The sequence below is a fragment of the Daphnia carinata genome, chromosome 6 (assembly GCF_022539665.2).
Source record: "Daphnia carinata strain CSIRO-1 chromosome 6, CSIRO_AGI_Dcar_HiC_V3, whole genome shotgun sequence".
Taxonomy (NCBI): Eukaryota; Metazoa; Arthropoda; class Branchiopoda; order Diplostraca; family Daphniidae; genus Daphnia; species Daphnia carinata.
Window position 1 is genome coordinate 2,311,560 of NC_081336.1, and position 21,727 is coordinate 2,333,286.

General features: G+C 39.2%; 6 protein-coding genes across 7 annotated transcripts; 5 read left to right on the plus strand and 1 right to left on the minus strand.

The window, feature by feature from the left end:
- Positions 1 to 262: 262 nt before the first annotated feature.
- Positions 263 to 1,710, minus strand: LOC130689964 (janus kinase and microtubule-interacting protein 2-like). The gene is made up of 6 exons (XM_057512919.2): positions 1,510 to 1,710; positions 1,286 to 1,448; positions 977 to 1,209; positions 720 to 912; positions 546 to 662; positions 263 to 486 (listed from the first exon to the last, which is right to left on the minus strand). Exons 1-6 carry the CDS (start codon positions 1,620 to 1,622, stop codon positions 307 to 309), a joined length of 999 nt encoding a protein of 332 aa, XP_057368902.1. The 5' UTR covers positions 1,623 to 1,710; the 3' UTR covers positions 263 to 306.
- A 187-nt stretch (positions 1,711 to 1,897) lies between these two features.
- LOC130689940 (lysine-specific demethylase 5-like) lies at positions 1,898 to 8,787 on the plus strand. Of its 2 annotated transcripts, none has more exons than XM_057512874.2 (23): positions 1,898 to 2,275; positions 2,550 to 2,627; positions 2,692 to 2,830; positions 2,885 to 3,148; positions 3,210 to 3,293; positions 3,361 to 3,584; positions 3,650 to 3,842; positions 3,912 to 4,067; positions 4,140 to 4,301; positions 4,363 to 4,757; positions 4,815 to 5,112; positions 5,175 to 5,438; positions 5,505 to 5,665; positions 5,859 to 6,130; positions 6,194 to 6,540; positions 6,607 to 6,788; positions 6,859 to 7,200; positions 7,269 to 7,551; positions 7,620 to 7,858; positions 7,925 to 8,080; positions 8,139 to 8,279; positions 8,347 to 8,411; positions 8,482 to 8,787. In XM_057512874.2, exons 1-23 carry the CDS (start codon positions 2,129 to 2,131, stop codon positions 8,594 to 8,596), a joined length of 4,707 nt encoding a protein of 1,568 aa, XP_057368857.1. In that variant the 5' UTR covers positions 1,898 to 2,128; the 3' UTR covers positions 8,597 to 8,787. The 2 variants fall into 2 exon arrangements, with proteins under 2 accessions (XP_057368857.1, XP_057368858.2); XM_057512875.2 differs by having other exon boundaries at positions 5,868 to 6,130.
- A 1,616-nt stretch (positions 8,788 to 10,403) lies between these two features.
- LOC130689946 (acetyl-coenzyme A synthetase 2-like, mitochondrial) lies at positions 10,404 to 14,731 on the plus strand. Its single transcript, XM_057512889.2, has 13 exons — positions 10,404 to 10,713; positions 11,184 to 11,273; positions 11,687 to 11,818; positions 11,874 to 12,003; positions 12,210 to 12,306; positions 12,384 to 12,583; positions 12,656 to 12,831; positions 12,891 to 13,191; positions 13,253 to 13,392; positions 13,462 to 13,665; positions 13,729 to 13,983; positions 14,051 to 14,233; positions 14,326 to 14,731. Exons 1-13 carry the CDS (start codon positions 10,657 to 10,659, stop codon positions 14,494 to 14,496), a joined length of 2,136 nt encoding a protein of 711 aa, XP_057368872.1. The 5' UTR covers positions 10,404 to 10,656; the 3' UTR covers positions 14,497 to 14,731.
- A 282-nt stretch (positions 14,732 to 15,013) lies between these two features.
- Positions 15,014 to 17,880, plus strand: LOC130689948 (succinate dehydrogenase [ubiquinone] flavoprotein subunit, mitochondrial-like). Its single transcript, XM_057512891.2, has 10 exons — positions 15,014 to 15,175; positions 15,299 to 15,388; positions 15,460 to 15,502; positions 15,567 to 15,842; positions 15,916 to 16,009; positions 16,068 to 16,399; positions 16,458 to 16,626; positions 16,685 to 16,880; positions 16,953 to 17,150; positions 17,222 to 17,880. The coding sequence occupies exons 1-10, from the start codon at positions 15,119 to 15,121 to the stop codon at positions 17,756 to 17,758; spliced, it is 1,992 nt and encodes a 663-aa protein (XP_057368874.1). The 5' UTR covers positions 15,014 to 15,118; the 3' UTR covers positions 17,759 to 17,880.
- Positions 17,881 to 18,419: 539 nt separating this feature from the next.
- On the plus strand, positions 18,420 to 19,632 carry LOC130689974 (proteasome subunit alpha type-5-like). Its single transcript, XM_057512930.2, has 6 exons — positions 18,420 to 18,501; positions 18,566 to 18,652; positions 18,715 to 18,868; positions 18,928 to 19,108; positions 19,177 to 19,333; positions 19,396 to 19,632. Exons 2-6 carry the CDS (start codon positions 18,584 to 18,586, stop codon positions 19,561 to 19,563), a joined length of 729 nt encoding a protein of 242 aa, XP_057368913.1. The 5' UTR covers positions 18,420 to 18,501; positions 18,566 to 18,583; the 3' UTR covers positions 19,564 to 19,632.
- A 250-nt stretch (positions 19,633 to 19,882) lies between these two features.
- On the plus strand, positions 19,883 to 21,717 carry LOC130689957 (chitinase domain-containing protein 1-like). Its single transcript, XM_057512910.1, has 9 exons — positions 19,883 to 20,098; positions 20,165 to 20,311; positions 20,373 to 20,487; positions 20,559 to 20,627; positions 20,690 to 20,799; positions 20,856 to 21,010; positions 21,075 to 21,178; positions 21,242 to 21,467; positions 21,531 to 21,717. Exons 1-9 carry the CDS (start codon positions 19,937 to 19,939, stop codon positions 21,667 to 21,669), a joined length of 1,227 nt encoding a protein of 408 aa, XP_057368893.1. The 5' UTR covers positions 19,883 to 19,936; the 3' UTR covers positions 21,670 to 21,717.
- The last annotated feature ends 10 nt before the right edge of the window (positions 21,718 to 21,727 follow it).

Genomic DNA, 21,727 nt, shown 5'->3' on the forward strand with positions numbered 1-21,727 from the left:
GGTGACAGTTATGATGTTGGCGATGGGATAGACGGAAAAAATTGAAACTTAAAACACCCAAAAGAAAAATCGAATGGTAGCTAGACACGAGGTTTCGGGCCTTAGCTAGGAAAATATACGGTTACGACCCCACCTGAAGAGGCGCGAGTGCAAGATTGTGAAATAAAGACAACCACATTACTATTCTACTTTTTCGGCACAAGGATTAGTCATCAATCCCAGTGTCTATTTATATTTTTTTAATTTTTATAAAAAGCATATCCTGAAATAGAGAAAAAAAAAATGCGAAAAAGCCGCCAGGATAATTCATTCTTCACACTTTCGCAAAGTTAAGAAACAAAGCTGGCGCTGAGTCCTGTCAAGTTGATCCTTTAATAATTTTACTTCGTTGCGGAAACCGGAACCTTCGATTAGCCTACGTTTATTCAACTGATTGTTTTCCTCTTTTAATCTCTCCATCATTTCTTTCATAGCCTTATTTTGAGTCTGTAAAGAAAAATACTGTTTAGTTAATACAGCTAGCAAATTGTGTAGAATTTTTCTACTTGAAATTTTTCTGCTCTCTTTTGAGATTCATCTTTAATTTCTTGCACCATATTGTTCTGTGCTGTCAATTTTTTGTGATACAATTCTATTTCTTTTTCAAGTTCAGCAACCTTTTTCTGTAATATCACAATTAGTTAAATGTAATGCAAAATGTTTCTGTTAAAGAATCTTACTCGTAATCTCTTAATTTCCTGGTCAGTGCAATGCTCCACTTTCGTTCCTCGGGCACTTGGAGTGCTACAATGATCAAAAAGATAATCACAGTCAGCTATAGTTTTCCCAGAAAGGAAGTCCTGTATGTGTTTTTGGCTACGTTGCACCCTATAGTCATTTGCCAATAAAAGTTTTTCCTTTAGGTCCTGGATTCTGATTTAATAGATTTTGTTATTATAAATTCAATGATGAAGCATAACTTGTTAGCTTGATATACCTTTGTTTCAATTCTTTTTTACATTTTTCATTTATCCGTCTTTCTTTTTCCCATTCCTCTTTTAAGAGAGATCGCTCATCAAGCAACTTAGACGCTTGTTCTTTCATTAGTTTATCCAGTTTTGCTAAATGCTGCTTCAAGACAAGTTCTCCTTGAAAATAATGATTTGGTACAGGTTTTCCATTCAGGGAAAGGAGGAGGTCTAACTTTTCACGATCCAATTCATGTTGTTTCTGAAGTAAAAAAAAAACATTAAAAAAAACTGTGGGACTAACTTATTCAAATAAGATATGATAAATTATAATTTACTCTAAGAAGATCAATATGAAGAGCCATTTGTTGGCAATTATTGCGTTCTGTCAATAACAGAGCTTGGGTCCTGCCCAAAATACCATTAGTCAACCTTAGGTTTTCTTCCAAAGATTCAACTTTTGACTCAAGTTGTTGTCTTTCTTCTAACTGAAACCTCAAACTGTAATGAATAAAGAATAATTAATTGGCCACGAGCATGTCCTTTTGATTAACATTCGTACGCTGCAAGGCCCCTATCTAATCCTTCATAGTCTCTCAAGCATTTTTCCAACATGGTTTTGTACTTTTGCAGTACTCCTCTTGTTGCTGGAAGTTCTTCATTTTTATCAGTCATTCTGGGATGATCAGCGCAAGGTTGTTGTTCAGAACGTAAATTTATTCAACAATATCCAGTTTTGTTCAAAACACAGGCAACCATCAATTCAAACTGCCAACAACAGCAATGCCTTTTTTTTAAATAGTGTTTTATAATCATCGTTTACATCTAATATTTCAGTAAAAAAATATTAAAATTAAAGTGATTTAGTCGAATTGTCTTTATTTATGAAGGTATCATATAACATTTATAAATATGAAAATTGGCAAACATTTAAATGTATGTATGAGAAAATGCAGTGCTTCGGGCGTCTCTCCGACAGAGTGACAAAAAACGAAAAGAAGTACTACTCAAATCATAGTACTACGGTTCTCTTTCCTATAGTTGCGTGGTCTACGTGTTTGGAAGCGTTAACGCTAATCTTCTTCCTGTGCACAATTGCATTGACGAAATGCCCATTATTTAATCATCGTTAAGACTTTCGTAGATTCGACAACTGCTTTTTCCCGTTTACAGTGACGAAAATGTCAGCCGAATTTGAGTTCCGTCCTCCGCCAGCTGCACCGACATACCATCCATCAGTACAAGAGTTTCAGGATCCTTTGGCGTATATAGCGAAAATTCGACCGGAAGCTGAAAAATATGGAATATGCAAAGTTAAGCCACCACCGGTAAGTGACATTAATCCAGATATATATTCAGCCAGTGGATTGGTAGATTTTGTCAAAAGTTAAATGAGAAATCTCACAAAGATTTCATCTAAGGTTTCTGTGACAAAGCATGTGGTAGCAGGTTCATTATGTCTGCTTTCCCCAAGGCAACCATGTTGCTCCTTCCATTTTGCACTTTGTTGGGTTGTTTTTCCTTTTCCAATATACATATGCATATTTTCTAATGTGAAGAGGTGTTTGTTATGTAGATTATTTTAAATGTCCTAATTTACAGGGTTGGCAGCCTCCATTTGCAGTTGATGTTGATAATTGCAAATTTACACCCAGAATCCAGAGACTTAATGAGTTGGAGGTAGTTTTTGTAGAATTAATAATGGCCATTACAGCCAATTTACTTAATTTTTGATGTATTCTAGGCCCATACAAGAATCAAATTGAATTTCTTGGACAAAATTGCAAGATTCTGGGAATTACAGGGCTCTTCCTTAAGAATTCCTGTTGTTGATAAGAAAGCGCTGGACTTGTATAGCCTTCACAAGCTTGTTCAAGAAGAAGGTAGTGTTTTTTAAATGTGATGTGCAATTACCAATTTTACAAAGACTGTCTTAGGTGGGATGGAATTGATCACAAAGGAAAGAAGGTGGACTACTCTGGCCACCAAAATGGGGCTGAAAACTGCCAATAACAAGGGCATTGGTGGCATTCTTCGAACCCATTACGAGAGAGTCGTTCATCCTTATGTAACTTTTCAAACTGGGAAAAATACGAAAAAGGTGAACATCGGGAAAATTAAAGTCGAAGACGTAGATAAGGATAAAGACTACGTTCCTCATCACATCCAATCGAGAATGGCAGTCAAACCTCCTCCACCTAGTAAGTCTATATCTAGATATCGTGTCGTTGTATTCTTATTTCCTTTATTTTCTAAATGTAGCTAAGAAATCCCGACGCAATCGCCATTTTACCCCTACGGATAAAGAAGGAGTCGAAACGACCGATCGAATTACTCGTGGACAAGGTAGTAACGAGAACAAAATGAATGAATGACCCATTTTCTGACATCGTATTTTTAAAAATTATCATAGTGGACAAAATCGCCGAATTCGATCCGCTAGAGAAATATGTTTGTCATAATTGTGGCCGAGGCGATGCGGAAGAAGCGATGCTGCTCTGCGATGGTTGCGATGACAGCTACCATACGTTTTGCCTGAACCCACCCTTGAATGAGATCCCAAAAGGAGATTGGCGATGTCCGTGTTGTGTAGCAGAGGAAGTCAGTAAACCAACGGAAGCATTTGGTTTTGAACAGGTTTGCAATCTTTCGATTATTGATGAATTCCAAAATAATACAGAACTATTTCCTTTCATTGTTAGGCTACCAAAGAATACACACTTCAGACGTTCGGTGAGATGGCTGATCAATTCAAAGCTGACTACTTCAACATGCCCGGCCACTTGGTTCCGACGTCAGTAGTGGAAAAAGAATTTTGGAGAATCGTTTCCTCAATTGATGAGGATGTTGTTGTCGAGTACGGGGCTGACTTGCACTCCATGGACCATGGATCAGGTCTGATTATCGCAGAGCTGCCATTTTACGTGCTGTGCCGTTTAAATAATATTTGATGTTGAATGACAGGCTTTCCAACCCTCAATTCACGGCATCTTCTATCTGGTGACGAAGAATATGCCACTTCTGGCTGGAATCTTAACAATTTGCCAAACGCTGAAGGTTCAGTGCTTGGTTTTATTAATGCTGATATTTCCGGAATGAAGGTTCCCTGGATGTATGTTGGTAAGTAAAAACAAAGCGATCTGCGGCTTTCCTGTGCCCTTCATTTCAGTGGTTCTTGGTTTTCAAAATCAGGAATGTGTTTTTCGGCATTTTGCTGGCACAATGAGGATCATTGGAGTTACTCGATTAATTATCTGCACTGGGGTGAGCCTAAAACTTGGTACGGTGTCCCTGGAGATGGGGCTGTGTCATTTGAAGAAGCCATGAAAAGTGCAGCCCCTGAATTGTTTAAAAGTATGCTTTATTTGTTTAATGCACTTTAATTTCCGGTTATTTAATTGTTTTTGAATTATAGGTCAACCTGATCTTCTCCATCAATTGGTTACAATTATGAATCCCAACATTTTAATGGACGCTGGTGTCCCTATATTCCGTACTGACCAGGCGGCGGGCGAGTTTGTTATAACATTTCCCCGTGCCTATCACGCCGGATTCAATCAAGGATACAACTTTGCCGAAGCCGTTAACTTTACACCATCCGATTGGCTGGACAAGGGACGAGATTGCGTCGAAAACTACTCACAACTCCATCGCTTTTGTGTATTTTCTCACGATGAATTGGTGTGCAAAATCGCGTCTTCAGCATCAGAACTGAATCTCGAAATCGCCACCGTTGCCTATAAGGATATGTTGAAAATGGTCGAGAGTGAACAAGAATTACGTAAAAAGCTACTGGCCTGGGGTGTCAAAGTACAACATTCAAATTATGTGATATTCTTCTCAAATCTAAATCTTAATTTTTTTTAGGATTCGGAGAGGGAAGCATTCGAACTCTTACCAGATGACGAGCGTCAATGCGATCATTGTAAAACAACATGCTTTTTGTCGGCTTTGACATGTAGCTGTGTGGAGGACAAACTCGTTTGTCTTAGACACATAAAGCTTCTCTGTGAATGCCCACCTGAGAAGCACACGCTTCGCTACCGGTATACGATGGAAGAATTACAAGGTCTGCTCCTGAAAATCCAAGGAAAAGTTGAAACTTTTAATAGCTGGGCGGCTAAACTACGAGAAGCTTTGAAAAAACAAGGAGATGAAAGAATTGGTAGAGTTCTGCAAAAAGGAAAATCATGTTATTTGCTTCTACGTTTGATTTTTGTATTTTAGAATTAGCGGCCCTAAAAGCTCTCCTGCAGGAAGCGGAAGAACAGAAATTCCCTGGTACAGAATTGGTGCTATCACTTCGAGAAGCAGTGGACACCGCAGAAAAATGCACTTTGGTGGCACAGCAGCTAATGAGCAGTAAAGTAAGAACTCGTACTCGCCTTCAAGGAGAAGCAAAGTGTCGCTTAACTCTGGAAGAGTTACAGTTGTTTGTACAACAACTTCAAAAACTTCCTTGCAAGCTACCCGAATCTGAGGCCATTTATGGTACGCGTTTATCTTATAATTTTATCTGAAATATTTGGTCTAATCGTTGCATTGCTTTTTATCTAGAACTTTTCAAAAATGTTACTGAATTTCAAAAGGAAGCTAGACTGCTTCTCGAGCCTCTCGTCGATACTCAATCCATCCCAGAACTCGAAGTTCTTCAAAGATGTCTGGAGAGGGGAGCTACTTTGGGAATAGAACTCCCTGAAATTGCCCGCCTGAAACTTGTAAGTTAAAAACCAACCTATTTTGCTCCTCTGTTTGTTATCTATGAACTATCAACACTTTATTGTTATTACTTTTTCTTCTTACCTATTTGTCTTTCTAATGGGATTTTAACGGTAAGGATTTACCTTGAAAAAGTAGTGTCGTTAGCTTATTAAAAACAATTATTAATTGTTTACTTGGAAATTATAACAGCGGATTCAGCAGGCCGAGTGGATGGAGAAGTACCGCGATCTGCTTGGAGCAAATCCGATTTGGGATCCCGACGTCATTCCTTCTGGTGATCGCGATCCCACTGAAGAAGAGGAAGCAGAAGAGGTATCCTTGGACTCGTTACGTGAATTGTTGGAGCTTGGTGTTGGTCTTCCTCCTCATCCCGTGTTGGAAAAATCCCTTGCAAAACTACAAGGGTTACTTGAGATGTCTGAGAAAATTGAAGATAAGGCATCCAATTTCCTGCAGGCTAAGTACATTAATTCGAATTCATGTTATTTAATTGATGTATGCATTAACATTTGATTTACTCCCAGGCCAAGACTTCCTCTGTCCTCAGCCGATATGATTATCAAAGAAGTAGTTTTGCTACCAACTTACCTGCCCTCTGTCGCTGCCCTGAAGGAAGCTGCAAAGAAAGCTCGTGATTGGATGACTCGTCTAGAGGTTTTACAAAAGTTGGAGTACAGTCCATATCTGGAAGCACTCGAGAGTTTAATGTCAAAAGCAAAGCCAATTGCTATTAAGCTAGATTCGCTTGACGAACTCGAAAATCAAATTGCTGCAGCTCATGCTTGGCGAGAAAGAACTGCTAAAACTTTCTTACGAAAGAATTCATACTACTCGTTGATAGAAGTCCTTTCACCGAAGCTCGACGTGTTAGGTATGGTTCTGTGAGTAAACCAGTGAACTTTTGGAGATCTCTAACTTGTTTTTTTTTAATTAATAGCTGTAACACGTTTCCGTCGCCGTCGACCCAAAGAAGATCCTTTTAATCCAGTTAACGTCACTCATGTCATCACTCTTGAAGCAGAGAAAAAAGAAGATCCTCGTCTAATTGTCGAGGCGTTCAAAGAGAGTGAAAGCAGTGAATTAACCAGTTTCAAACGTATACGAGTTCAAAACATTCAGGTAAATTTCCTGAGTACTTCCTATCAAGCATTATCCGATATTTAAAGCTTAATTTTTGTCTGTAATGTAGAAAAAAGTAAACGATGATCAGGGACTTGCCCACTATTGCATCTGCCAAGGCAAAGCACAAGGTGGAATGATTGAATGTGCTCTATGTAAGGAATGGTTCCATCTTTCGTGTCTACGAGGAGCGAAGCAACAAGGTCCAGGCGCCAAGAACAAAGCAAATGGCGAAGGCAATTTGATTAGTGGAATGAAAGATGGACGCTATCTCTGTGGTTACTGTTGCCGGTCGAGGCGACCTCGTCTTGAAACTATTCTCTCATTATTGGTGTCCTTACAAAAACTACCGGTCAGATTACCTGAAGGTGAAGCGCTTCAGTGTCTTACAGAAAGAGCCATGAATTGGCAGGTATGGAGTAAAACGTAACCTTCTCGGAATTGTGGAAATTTTAAAATCATTTTCATTCTATTTTACAGGATCGAGCACGTCAGCTGCTCTCTACTGAAGAATTAACGACTTGCCTGTCCCAGTTATCGGCCTCATTGCAACGTGCTACCGACGCTGCTGCCCGAAAGAAGGCGGACAAGACTAACCAGAATGACGTTTCCAAATTGTCGACAAGTGAACATCGAGATTTGTTCAGTGGCAGCGAAGAATCTCAAGACAGCGAATATACGGCACGTGACAGTATTCCGGAGGTCGTAGAACAACCTCCAGCGCTAAGCAACTCCGAGCACGCCTACTCATCCTTTTCCAAAGGTTAGGATTTTACGATTGATAGTACACCTGCATTTTACTTACACGTTTTATTTTTGTTCCGTCATTAGATGGTTCTGGCTGCACGACTTCCAGCAAGAAGAATGTGCGTAAATCACCTTTAGTTCCTCGGCAGCTTAATTCTTCCGTGTGGGCTTCACCATCAAACATGTCAGCAACCTGTGCACAGAATGTTCCTCTCCTTTCGCTCGCTTCACAAACTGTTGCTAAGCTTGAAGATCTCATTCTTGAGGGTGATTCACTTGAAGTCTCACTCGACGAAACGATCCATATAGGACGTATTCTTCAGGTACCTATTTATTTTTCTTTGCATGTTGTTTCAGTTAATGATGTAATGTTTTGTTCATCAAATTAGGCAATTAAGGCTCCCTCAGAACCTCCTGTAATGGCGCTTCTGTACTCCAAAGACGACGAACAGGATTGTGATCCTAATGGGGATTCCTTTTCTAAACGGAAGGTGCAAGGCAAGAAAAGGAGATTGGATTCAACAGGAGATAAACAGCCGCCTAAGGTAAGTTAACTGATTATTTTCAGTTTAATAGAGAATATTTTTAAAATTTTTCTTATAGGGCCCCAAAGGTAATAAGAACGCAAAGCAGATGAAAGTGAACAAAAAACCAAGAATGATGAAGAAGGCCGATGGCAAGAAAAGGCAATCGACAAACGAGAGTGAAAATGAAGAAGATTGTGCTGCAGATCAGTGTTTGAAGGTATTTAGTGAATAACGCATGATTCTATGATGAAGTATTTCAATGTTCCATTTCTTGGCGGGCACAGCCTACAGGCAAAGAAGTTATTTGGGTGCAGTGTGATGGAGGCTGTGAAATGTGGTTTCACCTTAGGTATCAATTTCGTTTTTTTTTTCAAACTTCGTTGATAACTGTTTTATTAAATGAAAATATGTTTAACTAGATGCGTTGGATTACAAGCAAGGGACGTAAAAGCAAATGAAGACTATATTTGCCGACGATGTGCCGTCAAAAATCCTGCGACAGTTGATGTCGACATAGTTGACAAGGACGAGTAAAAATGAAAAGAAAAATTTGCCCTCTGCATTATATTTCACTCCTTGTGGCATTCTTCTCAGACGTGGTATGGTTTACATAACCCCGGAAAGCATACAAAATCTCCAACTGACCAATGTTGTATAAATGTCCACGAGAAGAAATTTCCTTAATACCATTTCACAATTATATTTTGGCTGCGGCTTGCTTCTAAAAACAAAATATTAATCATGATTCCGGGCCGGGATTACGTTTTTCGTCCGCAAAAAAAAGTATTCATTCGTTTCTTAAATTTGTCTGTCACACTATCTGATCAATGTCTGCGTAGCGACAATTAAAGTATCTTATGTTAGTCGAGAACTTCAGTAAACCTATACCATCGTCATGAGAAGTTGTTATGACGTGTTTTATTTAACTTTCGCTTTTAAATTGTTGAGAAAATTGCAGGCTGTTCCAGAGCCAAAAATGGCCGTATGCGAATTTGCAAATCTTTTTGCTCACGCCTCTAAACCGCGTAATTTCTTTGTTCAAATTTAGACGGCCAGCGCTCCTAGCGACCAGCGAAATATGTCTTCGAAATAGGGCTAAACAGTTTCTGATGCAATGAACGGAGTAGCAAATATTATTGAAATGGCGTGAAGGAGAAGGTGTGAATATTATTTTATTAAGTATTTTATGAAGCATTTTGACATCGAAAAACCATGTTGTCTAACTTTTTGCGCCGTCCGAGACCTAGTAGTTTTAATTCTTTACCTATTAAAGTACATCGAGATATAAAAATGGGCTCTCGCTGCCTCCTAGTTCCTACTCGCTTGCAAAATTGTTTTCAAGAAACATTCTACCGTTTTATGAGTCCCTCTGAAGTAAAGCTAACAAAAGGTGATTAGAGGAAACCAGCAATTAAAAGAAAACGGTTGAAATCAGCAAGAAAATATTTGGTAATCATTTTGAAAAATCCTGCTTTATGTATTTAGCAAACAGAAACAGAAAGCTACTATCGATGTACCAACACTTGTCCAAATGGCAATAAAGGATGCTGTTTGCAATGAAAAAGGTGCAGTGGTGGTATTAGGTATTAGAAAAATAATCTTTTGATACAGTTAGCTGAACATAACTTTATCGTCTGGAATCAGGAAAAGCTCATTTTACAATCAAAGCAATGGACCTGAAGAAATCAGGAGCCAGAAGCTTAGAGATGAAAGTAGAGCCGTGTAATGACCAAACATAATGTCCTGTGATGCAGTGTGATGTTGCCCAACAGATTAATCAAATTATGCTAATCCAAATCAACACCCAAGATAGTTTGATGGTAAAGACAAATAATTCAATACCATGATATATTCCCTGTCTCTTGAGACATTAAGATCAGTAATTTTCTTGACCATCAAAAGCATATAGTATATATCAGAGCTGAGAAAGCTCTGGCGACAACGAGTCAAAGATACCGTTGTATAAGTCAACCGATTTAATTTTAACAAATTTTTATCTCTTTATTTTTGAAATTGTGTTTCGTGATAGGAAATGTTTGTGGATTGCGAGCTAACCGCTTGGAGCGCTAGCCCCATTTTAGTCTACGATTCCCGACGCTGTAAACAGAAAGTAGTACGTACCAGAAAATGAAATTCTTATCTACAGTAAAACGTCTAAAGATTAGTATGGCTACCTGATTCAGTTAATATAAAACTGACCAAATTCTGCAAGTAATTATCGAGATAAATCCATATTATTGCGTTATTTATCTCCGGGGCCTCTTCGCGAAAAATAGGTAGAAATCCCAACACATTTAGATCCCATTTTAACACCAAGCGACGTTTTCACGAAGCTGTCCTGTTTATTATTCCATGGTTTCTCCCCTTTCATTGGCAGACTGCTACGCACGGTCACGTTTTCATCATTTGATAGTGCAGCCATGCTAGAAAGGTTACAAGGATTCTATTTGTTCAATTATGGACTTCAGTTTACTGGGATTTCTGGTGCGTACCCTGGCTTGCAATTAGGAATAGCCCCGTAAGCCCTTCATCAATCACCATCGGCGGATAAACGCAGTCAAACAACGCAGTTTTTCCTGACTACCATTTAAATCATGGCCAAACTATTGAAGCTTTCGTTGGAAGTCGCTGGAAAGTATTCATCTTCTCTGGTGAGTTTTTTCGTTCATTATTTTGTTGTTTGGGAAGATGATTAAGTCTCCGACGGGCACTTTATGGACAACATTCTTGGTGCTACCGTTTAGTGGTATTTTTTTTTTTTTTTGTCATGGTAGATTTACAGTAGATTCTTGTTTTCTTATCGATTCGAAAAAAAATAAGTTTACAAATCCTTCTTGTTTCTAAACAGTGGGAGATATTTTTTTTTCCATATTTGGTTTAGAACTACTACTATTTCTAAATATTTTTTCCTAGCACTTTTTCTGTATTTAGTTCAGTGCAACTTAGTAAGGCGTAAATCCGCTAGTCGTAGATTCTTGCAATGTGATGCCCTAGTTTTTTTCGGCGCTGCCATAAATCAGATCTTTCATTATTGCCTCGTATTACATGGAGCCATTTGTTATCAAATCCGTTTGGTCAAATAAGTGTAAAAGAACTTGAACACTTTCTTGTAACTTTTTAGCTTAACGCAAGACCAGCTTTGGTTGGAAATCGAAATTTTCGGTGCACCATTGAAAAACGCGGGAGTACCAGTTGCATCGGAACAGACCAAGTAAGTTTAATTCTCGCGTTATTAATCTAATGTTAAACGTACAATTTTACGCCTACTAGAGTTGTACAGAAACGCAATGCATGAAGCTAAAAGCAATCAGAAACAACTAGTATAATTGAAAGAATTAGATTTCGTTGGTAACTTTTAATATTTGGATTCCGCGTTCCATAGAATATTGAGCTGAAATTTGAACTCTTTATTTTGCTTTATCGTTGGCTCTATCGTATAGCATTTCCTCATATCACACTGGGCATATAAGGTCTTGTTTGCCGAATCCAGGCACAAGAACGCAGAGCTACGCAGATGGCAGATCGCCAAAACCCCTAAAATGCTCAGATGATTCAATATTTGTTGGTCGAACGTTAGTTTTTTTTAGAGGAAACGTGCTAACGGAAAACAAATTCAATCTCTAGGTCAGATTGAAACTTGAACCCACCGTTGCAATGGATTCGCCCACAACCAGCCGATGCAGTTTTCGAGATCTGCGAGATGTATTTCCGGGCTGCTCCAGTTACGAGGACCTTTACAACTTGAGCATTAAAGAGGTTTCTTGAAATAGTTTTCTGAATAACATGGTATCTAACATATCTACATTTTTAGACGGACCTGTTCTGGGGTACGCTAGCTCGCATGAGCCTACGCTGGAGCCGCGATTTTGAACATGTTTCCGATTGCAATATGGAATTGGGCCTATTTCAGTGGTTTTTGGGTGGCCAACTAAATGTCTCAGGTAACAAACTGGCAAAAAAAAATATTTAATATTTTATTTGACACCCAAGAGTTCACTAGAAAATATGTGTTCTGCTAACATCTCTGCTGTGATATCGCAATTTTTTTATTAGCTTCTTTATCTTATTCCATCATTTTTCACTGCTGAATGATAAAAGTGTATGATATAACTGGGGCTTGAAGGTTTGTTTTGACGGGTTTTGACAGTGAATTGTGTTGATCGCCACAAGGAAAAGGATCCTGACCGAATTGCGCTTATTTGGGAAAAGGATGAACCAGGCCAAGAGGACCGTATCACCTATGGGTAAGACCCAAGTTAATCTTATATCATTTGACATGATTAAGTGTTGGTATCACTCTGTCATCTTAACACCGTGACAGACAACTGTATACAATGATGAACCAAGTTGCCAATGTCCTTAAATCTCACGGGGTGAAAAAAGGTGATCGTGTAGCAATTTACATGCCCGCTTGTCCACTCGCTGTTGCCTCCATGCTCGCCTGTGCTCGAATTGGGGCCGTCCATTCTGTAGTGTTCGCTGGATTCAGTGCCGAAGCATTGGCGAGTCGTATCAATGACGGTATCTCACTTTAATTACTTTCATTTTCTGCTGCAACGCAAACTTAATATCGAATGTTTTCCCATTGATTAGCTGAAGCCAAAGTAGTTATTACTGCTGACCAAGGAGTGAGGGGAGGAAAATTAATTGAGTTGAAGAAGACGGTTGTAGCTGCGGTTGGTAATTGTCCCAGTATCAAAGCCATTTTTGTGGCCAAAAGAACAGGAAACTCAGTCGTTCCATCCACTCTTGATGTCGACCTTGATGAGGTACATTAAACCTAGAGGTAAATAGCCGGCTAAATGGTTTAAACATTTAATTTTACAAGGCGATGGCTAAGGAGAGTGGTGAATGTGAACCAGCCGTTATGGACAGTGAAGATTTACTTTTCATGTTGTACACGTCTGGCAGCACAGGAAATCCTAAAGGAGTGGTTCATTCTCAAGCCGGTTATCTTCTTTATGCCTCACTGACACAGAGGCTCGTCTTTGATTGCAAAGAAGGTGACATTTTTGGTTGCGTTGCTGACATCGGATGGATAACAGGTCACTCTTATGTCGTGTATGGACCCTTGGCTAATGGAGTAACGACTGTTCTCTTCGAGAGCACACCAACCTATCCCGACCCAGGTGATTTTTTTAATACCATGTGACACTTGTTCTTGTTTTTAATTCTTAAAATTCATTACAGGTCGATACTGGGAGACGGTTCAACGTTTGAAAATCAATCAATTTTACGCTGCTCCAACAGCCATACGTTTGCTACTTAAGCATGGGGACGAACACGTTGAAAAGTATGATTTAGGTTCACTTCGCACTCTCGGTTCTGTGGTATGATAGCCGTTGTGACTGTTCAATTAAAAACAGAAAGCTTTGCTTAGCAGCAATTTTGTGATACAGGGTGAACCCATAAACGTAGAGGCCTGGCAATGGTACAACAAAGTTGTGGGCAAGGAGAAATGCGTTGTTGTTGACACTTGGTGGCAAACCGAGACGGGTGGGATTTGTATAAGTCCAAGACCATCAGCGCCCGGTGCCGAAATTCATCCTGGGATGCCCATGCGGCCTATGTACGGAATCTGGCCTGTTATTGTCGGGGAAAAAGTATTCTTATTTTGGAAAAACTCTTTTGCATTTTTGTCATTTATTTTATTTTATTTTGATTAGGGCGAAGAATTAAAAGGGAATGATGTTACAGGTGCCTTGTGCTTGAAAAAACCTTGGCCGGGGATGGCACGAACTATTTATGGAGCCCATTCCCGCTTTCTGGAAACATATTATCAACCTTTCCGTGGCTTCTATTTCACCGGTGATGGTGCCATTCGACACAAAGATGGCTACTATCAAATCACTGGAAGGATGGATGATGTCATCAACGTTACTGGCCATCGACTAGGAACTGCTGAAGTAGAAAATGCTCTGGTATTAATTAACGTTTCAAATAACAGCCATGGTTTCGTAATTAATTGTTTGCTTTTGCTGTTCACAGGGAGAACATCCTTCGGTGGCGGAGTCAGCTGTTGTAGGGTATCCCTGCAATGACAAAGGAGAAGGTATCTATGCCTACGTAACACTTAAGGACGGCTTTCTTGCTGGCGTCAAAATGGAAACTGAACTGAGAGGAATTGTCCGGCAGAAAATTGCTGCTTACGCCGTTCCGGATGTTATTCAGGTAGCATAATGGAAATAGAAGATTAACGGTTGTTTCCATGGAGTGCCAAAAAGCGTACTTTTGGATTTATAATTATGGTACTTGTAAAACAGATCTGTGCTAGTTTACCGAAAACAAGATCGGGCAAAATTATGCGTCGAATCCTACGTAAAGTTGCAGCTGATCAGACAGAAAATTTGGGCGATGTTTCAACGTTAGCTGATCCTGCTGTTGTCAAGGATCTTATAGCAAATCATCAAGCTATCAAGAATACGGGAAAATAAGAAAAAACTTTTCTTTTTCTATTGCACGTCGAAAAGCCGATCCCCTCCAAAAGAGGTATCCAAAAATATAACTTAATTACCTGAAAAACCTGAATTACCTGAAAGGAGATTCGAATTTTTGAGAAATTGTCTTCCTGAATTCCATTACTTCTGCCAGCTTTCTATGTTTTTACGTGTGAAAATAAAAACAGAGAAAAATAAGCAACTTGAAATACATTGAACTAAAGAATTTGCATCACTGTGTGAAGGGAAGTAATGACAGCCTGATAGAAATTGCAAACTGCAAACGAATGCTACGTAATGCAAATATATTAATTAACTAGGACCTACGGTAAAAACGAATTCGTATCTTCGAATCGCAACAGATATGTCCTGGTTATTTTCAGTGATTTCTGATTTGCCCGATATGTGCTAAATTATTTTCCATTTGTTATGTCATCGGTCGTCAGTTATCCGCTTGGAGCGCCACTGCGTATTGCGATTCACCATTGCTTATATAAGTTCAAGCTGAAAATAGAGGGTACAACTTTGTTCAGGCAACAGGGAGGCAATCAGCAGAATTCAATCGAACAACACATTTCTTGTGGACTTCAAAGGTCCAAGATCGTATTAAAACCAAATTATGGCTAACCTTTTAAAGCTTTCACTGGAACTTGCGGGAAAAGTTTCTTCACCTCTGGCAAGTGTCGAGTTTTATGTTATTGGCTACTTTAGAATTATATTACTGTGCCTAACTTTTCGTATTGCCTAAAACATTATGTCATTTAAGCATAATAAAAACATTGTTTTTTGCTGTTTTTAGCTCAGTGCAAGACCAGCATTGATTGGAAACCGTAATTTCCATTTCACCGTTGATGGGCGCAAGAATGACCCTAAGATAGGAACAGATCAAGTAGGTTTACCATTTTATTATCAAAACTTGTTTGCAAAACAAATTAAAAACATTATTTACCTTTAATGCAGATCTCCAGAGACTACCCAGTTGTTGATCATACATATGATGCAGGTAGCATTACTTACATAACCCCTCACATAAATTCTTCAGATTTCTTGACTAAACATTTTTTCAGTTGTTGTTGGTGCTGGTGGTGCTGGACTTCGTGCAGCTTTTGGATTAGTTGAGAAGGGATTCAGAACTGCTGTTATCACCAAGCTGTTCCCCACAAGATCACACACAGTTGCTGCTCAAGGTGGCATCAATGCAGCCCTTGGAAACATGGAAAAAGATGATTGGAAGTGGCATATGTATGATACTGTTAAAGGGTCAGATTGGTTGGGTGATCAAGATGCCATTCATTACATGACCAAAGAAGCTCCACATGCTGTTATCGAGTTGGAGAATTACGGTATTGAGTTTTTCATACCTCTATTTGTTTTCTCGTCGACGAATATAATGTCAAAAATTATCCAATGGTACAGGCATGCCATTTAGCCGGACTCAGGACGGAAAAATCTATCAGAGGGCTTTCGGTGGACAGTCGTACAACTATGGCAAAGGAGGGCAGGCTCACAGGTAATAAAACTAATCTAGTTATTTAACAAGAAACGCATTCTTAAACTTGTTTTCGTAGATGCTGTTGCGTTGCTGATCGTACTGGTCATTCCCTTCTTCACACTTTGTATGGACAGTCCTTGCGCTACGACTGTAATTACTTTGTTGAGTATTTTGCATTGGACTTGCTTATGGAAGAGGGCGAGTGCCGTGGTGTGATTGCCCTTTGCCTTGAGGATGGATCCATTCATCGTTTCCGATCCAAGAATACTGTGCTAGCCACTGGTGGTTACGGCCGAACCTACTTTTCTTGCACATCAGCCCACACCTGCACTGGAGACGGTAACGCTATGGTTTCACGTGCTGGACTTCCCCTTCAGGATTTGGAGTTCGTTCAGTTCCATCCGACTGGTAATTTCGTGACTGAAGTAATCCTTGAAACTGAAGTCACTTATGTTGTTAACAAAAGGAATCTACGGTGCTGGTTGTCTCATTACTGAGGGTTGCCGTGGTGAAGGTGGCTACCTCATTAACAGTGAAGGCGAACGATTTATGGAACGATACGCTCCCGTGGCCAAGGATTTGGCCTCGCGTGATGTCGTTTCTCGCGCAATGACTATCGAAATCCGAGAAGGACGGTAATAACATCCTAACGTAAAATAAAATCAATGTCTAAAATGTGCACGACGTCTACAGTGGTTGCGGTCCTGAGAAAGATCATGTATTCCTTCAGCTTCACCATCTCCCTCCTCAACAGTTGGCTGAACGCCTTCCTGGCATTTCCGAGACTGCTATGATTTTTGCCGGTGTTGACGTTACTCGTGAACCCATTCCGGTTCTGCCCACTGTCCATTACAATATGGGTGGTGTTCCCACAAACTTCAAGGGTCAGGTACTGGCCTTACGCATTCGCAGCCGTGGCCTCATGAAACTGATTCTTTAAACGTTTTCCATTTATTAACAGGTAATCACGCACAAAGATGGGGCTGATGTAGTTGTACCGGGTCTGTACGCTGCCGGAGAAGCGGCTTGCGCATCCGTACATGGCGCCAATCGTCTGGGGGCCAATTCTTTGCTGGATTTGGTCGTTTTTGGTCGAGCATGTGCGCTAACTATTGCCGAAGAAAACAAGCCATCAGAAACAATCGGAAAATTGAGTCCGGTAAATCGATAAAATCCCTATCTTTTTTCGGTACTATAATACTTTAACGAAAGGTTTTTTAATGATCGTAGAATGCTGGAGAAAGTTCCGTCGCGAACTTGGACAAGCTTCGTTTTGCCAACGGCCATGTTAGCACCGCCGAACTTCGCGGTAAAATGCAGAAAACTATGCAGAATCACGCAGCCGTCTTCAGGACGGGCAACGTCTTAGCAGAGGGTTGCCAAAAGATGTCAGAATTATGGCCTTCGCTGCACGATATCAAGGTGGCAGATCGTGGCCTAGTCTGGAACTCTGACCTGGTTGAGACCCTTGAACTGCAAAATCTTATGGTTAACGCAGTTCAAACCATCTATAGCGCCGAAGCAAGAAAAGAATCGCGAGGTGCTCATGCCCGTGAAGATTTCAAAGACCGTATCGATGAATATGACTTTAAAAAGCCAATTGATAGTCAACAGAAGAAACCCCTCGATCAACATTGGCGAAAACACACGCTCTCCTGGTGTGACCAAGAGAAGGGAGACGTTACCCTGAAATATCGACCCGTCATTGATGAAACATTAGACGAGAAAGAGTGTGCGACAGTCCCTCCTGCATTGCGTGTTTATTAATTTCTATCCGGTAGCCTGATTTCTGTACCACAGATTTGTGGTGAATTCCTGTATCTATCGCCATGTTCTGCTGTAGCCACTGCAAATAGACTAAATAAATTTTACTGAGGTGTTCCAGAAAATCATTCTACACACCAAGTTGTCTCCAACTTATTAGTATAATTCTAATGATTGGTTGTTAGAGACAATGGGTACCCCTGATTAACACATTTGTATGAAAACAGAATTAAACACACTTTATTTGTTCCAGCTTACAGAAAAGATAGAATTTAGCAACGGCTTCCTGCTACCTTGCTAAATCCTGATTAATTTGAGTACAATAAAAGCAAAGCTAACATTTTTTTATGTTTATGATGGCTATATTTTGCCACCATTTCATTCATTAGATGTTTGTTTGTTTTCGATCAGCAATAAATTTTTAACAAGTTAAAAGTTGAAACAAATTGGATTTTTAAAGTTTTCTGAACCCGAAGAAGTTCTAGTTGCTTTCCACTTGACAGACTATGTTAATGAAGAGAAAAGTTATTCTTATAATTACATTTGTTATTTAAAAAATTATTTTATCTTGTTCTTTTTCGATTTGTTTTTTATTTATTTTGTTATCATTTTTTGTTACGAAGAAATTTTTAGCTTCATTTTTGACTCAACAGATTTCATAGCAGGCGTTGACGAAAAACAAATGCCACACGCAAGCCGTCTACCAGTTTCTGAAGTGACAAGTCGTTTTTCGAAACACTGCTAAGGTTGATGTGCATTGGCAGAATAAACCCTACAGTGTATCTAATTTCCCTATAAATTCACTTGCAGTTTTGTGTCACATTCAGCATGTTCCTTACAAGATCCGAATACGACCGCGGTGTCAATACTTTTTCACCTGAAGGACGGCTTTTTCAGGTTTGATTGATAAGCTAATAACATTAGTATTGCCACACTATTATAATTTGATTCAAACACAGGTTGAATATGCTATTGAAGCCATCAAGTTAGGATCTACTGCCATTGGCATTCAGACTTCAGAAGGTGTTGTGCTTGCAGTTGAAAAGCGCATTACCTCACCACTCATGGAACCAACAACAATTGAAAAAATTGTTGAAATTGATAAACATATAGGTAAATCTTATACATTAATGGCAATGATTTCCTTAATCTTTTTTCTTTTCATTTAATAGGCTGTGCTGTGAGTGGCCTTATGGCAGATTCTCGAACCATGGTAGATCGTGCCCGTGTTGAAGCTCAAAATCATTGGTTCACTTATGATGAAAAAATGAGTGTTGAATCTGTTGCCCAGGCAGTCTCCAATCTAGCAATACAGTTTGGAGATTCCGATGATGATGGAAATGCCATGTCAAGGTTTCATTAACAAAAATATCCCTATTTTGAAAATGCATTCGTTTATGCCTAAAATATTAATTGTCTAGGCCATTTGGTGTTGCCATTCTTTTTGCTGGTGTTGATGAGAAAGGTCCTCAGCTCTTCCACATGGATCCTTCAGGAACATATGTCCAATATGATGCTAAAGCTATTGGATCAGGAAGTGAGGGTGCTCAGCAGTCACTTCAGGAAGCTTACAACAAAGTACGAAGAACAATGGAATAATTTTTTTGCTTAGACAAACTAAACATTTTTTTATGTTGTAGTCTTTAACTCTTAAGTCAGCAATGAAATCTGCCTTGACTATTTTGAAACAAGTAATGGAAGAGAAGCTAAGCTCAACCAATGTTGAAGTTGCAGCTGTTACTCCAACCCAGCCTTTCCATATGTACTCAAAAGAGCAAGTTGAAGATATCATAAAGGAAATTGCTTAAGGTTCGCTGATACTTCACGCGCTTGTAAACTCAAGGTGAATAATAAACCGACTGTTTTTGAAGAGCATACTCACGTGGTTTACGGAAATTTTTTTCTAACGTGACAACTATAATTTTTTCTTCGGCTTAGTTAAGCACACTTGATGGTTTATCCAGAAAATTTATTGCTGCCTTCACAAAACCTACAAGTGCATTATTTTGATAAAATGTTTTTTTCGATATAATTAATGATTTGTTAAATTGTTTTAGTTTGCTTCAATCGAAATGTTAATGTTATGGATATATGTTCATTTTATTCTGGCAACGCCGCTACGATTGGTGTGTCAATTGCAAATGAAGTGTTTTGTTTTAAACAGCAGATCCATGACGTTTCATGGTTTCCATTGTCTTTTTCACAGTTGGTAGAAAAATGGAGCTTCATCGGCAGCTGCTGGCGTTGGTTCTTTTGATTTCTGTTACCCTTCATTCTGCGGACTCGACTTTCTCAAAAAACGATAAAAAAAAAGCGAAAAGTAAACCGTCTGTTATAATAAAGGTAAAGGTAGCAATACTATCAAAATTTTAAACACTCATTTGCTGAGAACAAGGGGTTTGGCTAAAGGAGCATCCACAAGAGGAAACGGTTTTCGAACGAGAGCTGGTCAATGTAAAAACAGCAGCTGTGGAGATACTGTCAGATTACAAAGCGTACAGTACCAAGACTAGCGAGAGAAGGATTAAAAAAACTGTCCTTGGATACGTCACACCTGTAAGGCTGTATTCCTATTTTTAACCTTATTCACTAATAATAACAAAATTAACTATTTCAGTGGAATGGTCATGGATATGATGTAGCCAAAATATTTGCTAATAAATTTGATTTAATTTCTCCAGTTTGGCTGCAAGTTACGCCAACACCTGGTGGGAAAGGTTATGTGATAACAGGTAATCAAAAGCTTTCGTAATCTGAGAAAGGTGTTCAAGAGCATGTTTACTTAATAGCATTCTCTTTCAAGGTTTGCACGATGTTGACAAAAATTGGATGAGCAGTGTAAAAAATAGAAGCTCTCAATCTAAAGTTAAAAGTAAGAAAATGTAAATTCATTATTAATAATCTAGATTACCGACAGATAATTTTCGTTATAAGTGGTTCCCCGCCTATTGTTTGACAGATGGTCAGGTCAGGATTATGCACGCCTGTTTAAGGAAAAGAGTAGAATATGGGAGCTCAATCGGGTTATTTCCGAAGCCATTAAAGTATTCTAAGGAGATAGTTATCATAACGCATTCGAATCTAATGTTTAACTTTGCAGGAAAATGGATTTGATGGAATAGTAATGGAAGCTTGGAGTCAACTAGGAGGACAACATTCTGATGAAATGATTAAAATCATTGGTCACCTGAGCAACCACCTCAAGGAATCTAAATTCATTTTCGTTCTTGTTGTCCCACCTCCAGTATATCATGGGTAAATGTGCTTTTCATTGGAACTGATATCTTTTCTCTATTTACTATGCGTTGAATTTGTACAGTAATGCACCGGGTATGTTCCGTCGCGAAGATTTCTCCCGACTTGTGGACTCAGTCGACTATTTTTCGCTAATGACGTATGATTATTCTAGTTCTCAGCGCCCTGGTAAATAGCAACCTAAATTCACTGAACTCAGATGACCATTATCCTTTTAATGTTTTTTTAAAGGACCAAACAGCCCAATACAGTGGGTGAAAAACTGCGTGGAAATGCTGGACCCGGAATCCAAACATCGCAACCAAATATTGCTTGGATTAAATTTTTATGGCAACGATTACAGTATAAATGGCGGTGGGCCAATTGTCGGATCGCAGTACGTTGATATCTTGAAAAATCATACTTCAGCAAAATTTCAGTGGGATGATAAATCAGAGGAGCACTTCTTTGAGTACAAGTACGAACGTTTGGCACGAATTTAAATCGGACATCTAAATTTACTTAATTCTTTAATCTTTAGAAATCAAGGGCGCCATACGGTATTTTATCCGTCTTTGTACTCTATTGACCAGCGCATCCGCCTTGCAGCTAAAGTAGGTACCGGTATTTCCATCTGGGAGTTGGGACAAGGTTTGGACTACTTCTACGATTTACTGTAATATCGTTTAAACCGGCATATTATCCTATTCAATATTTTTGGTACTGGACGCAATGAAA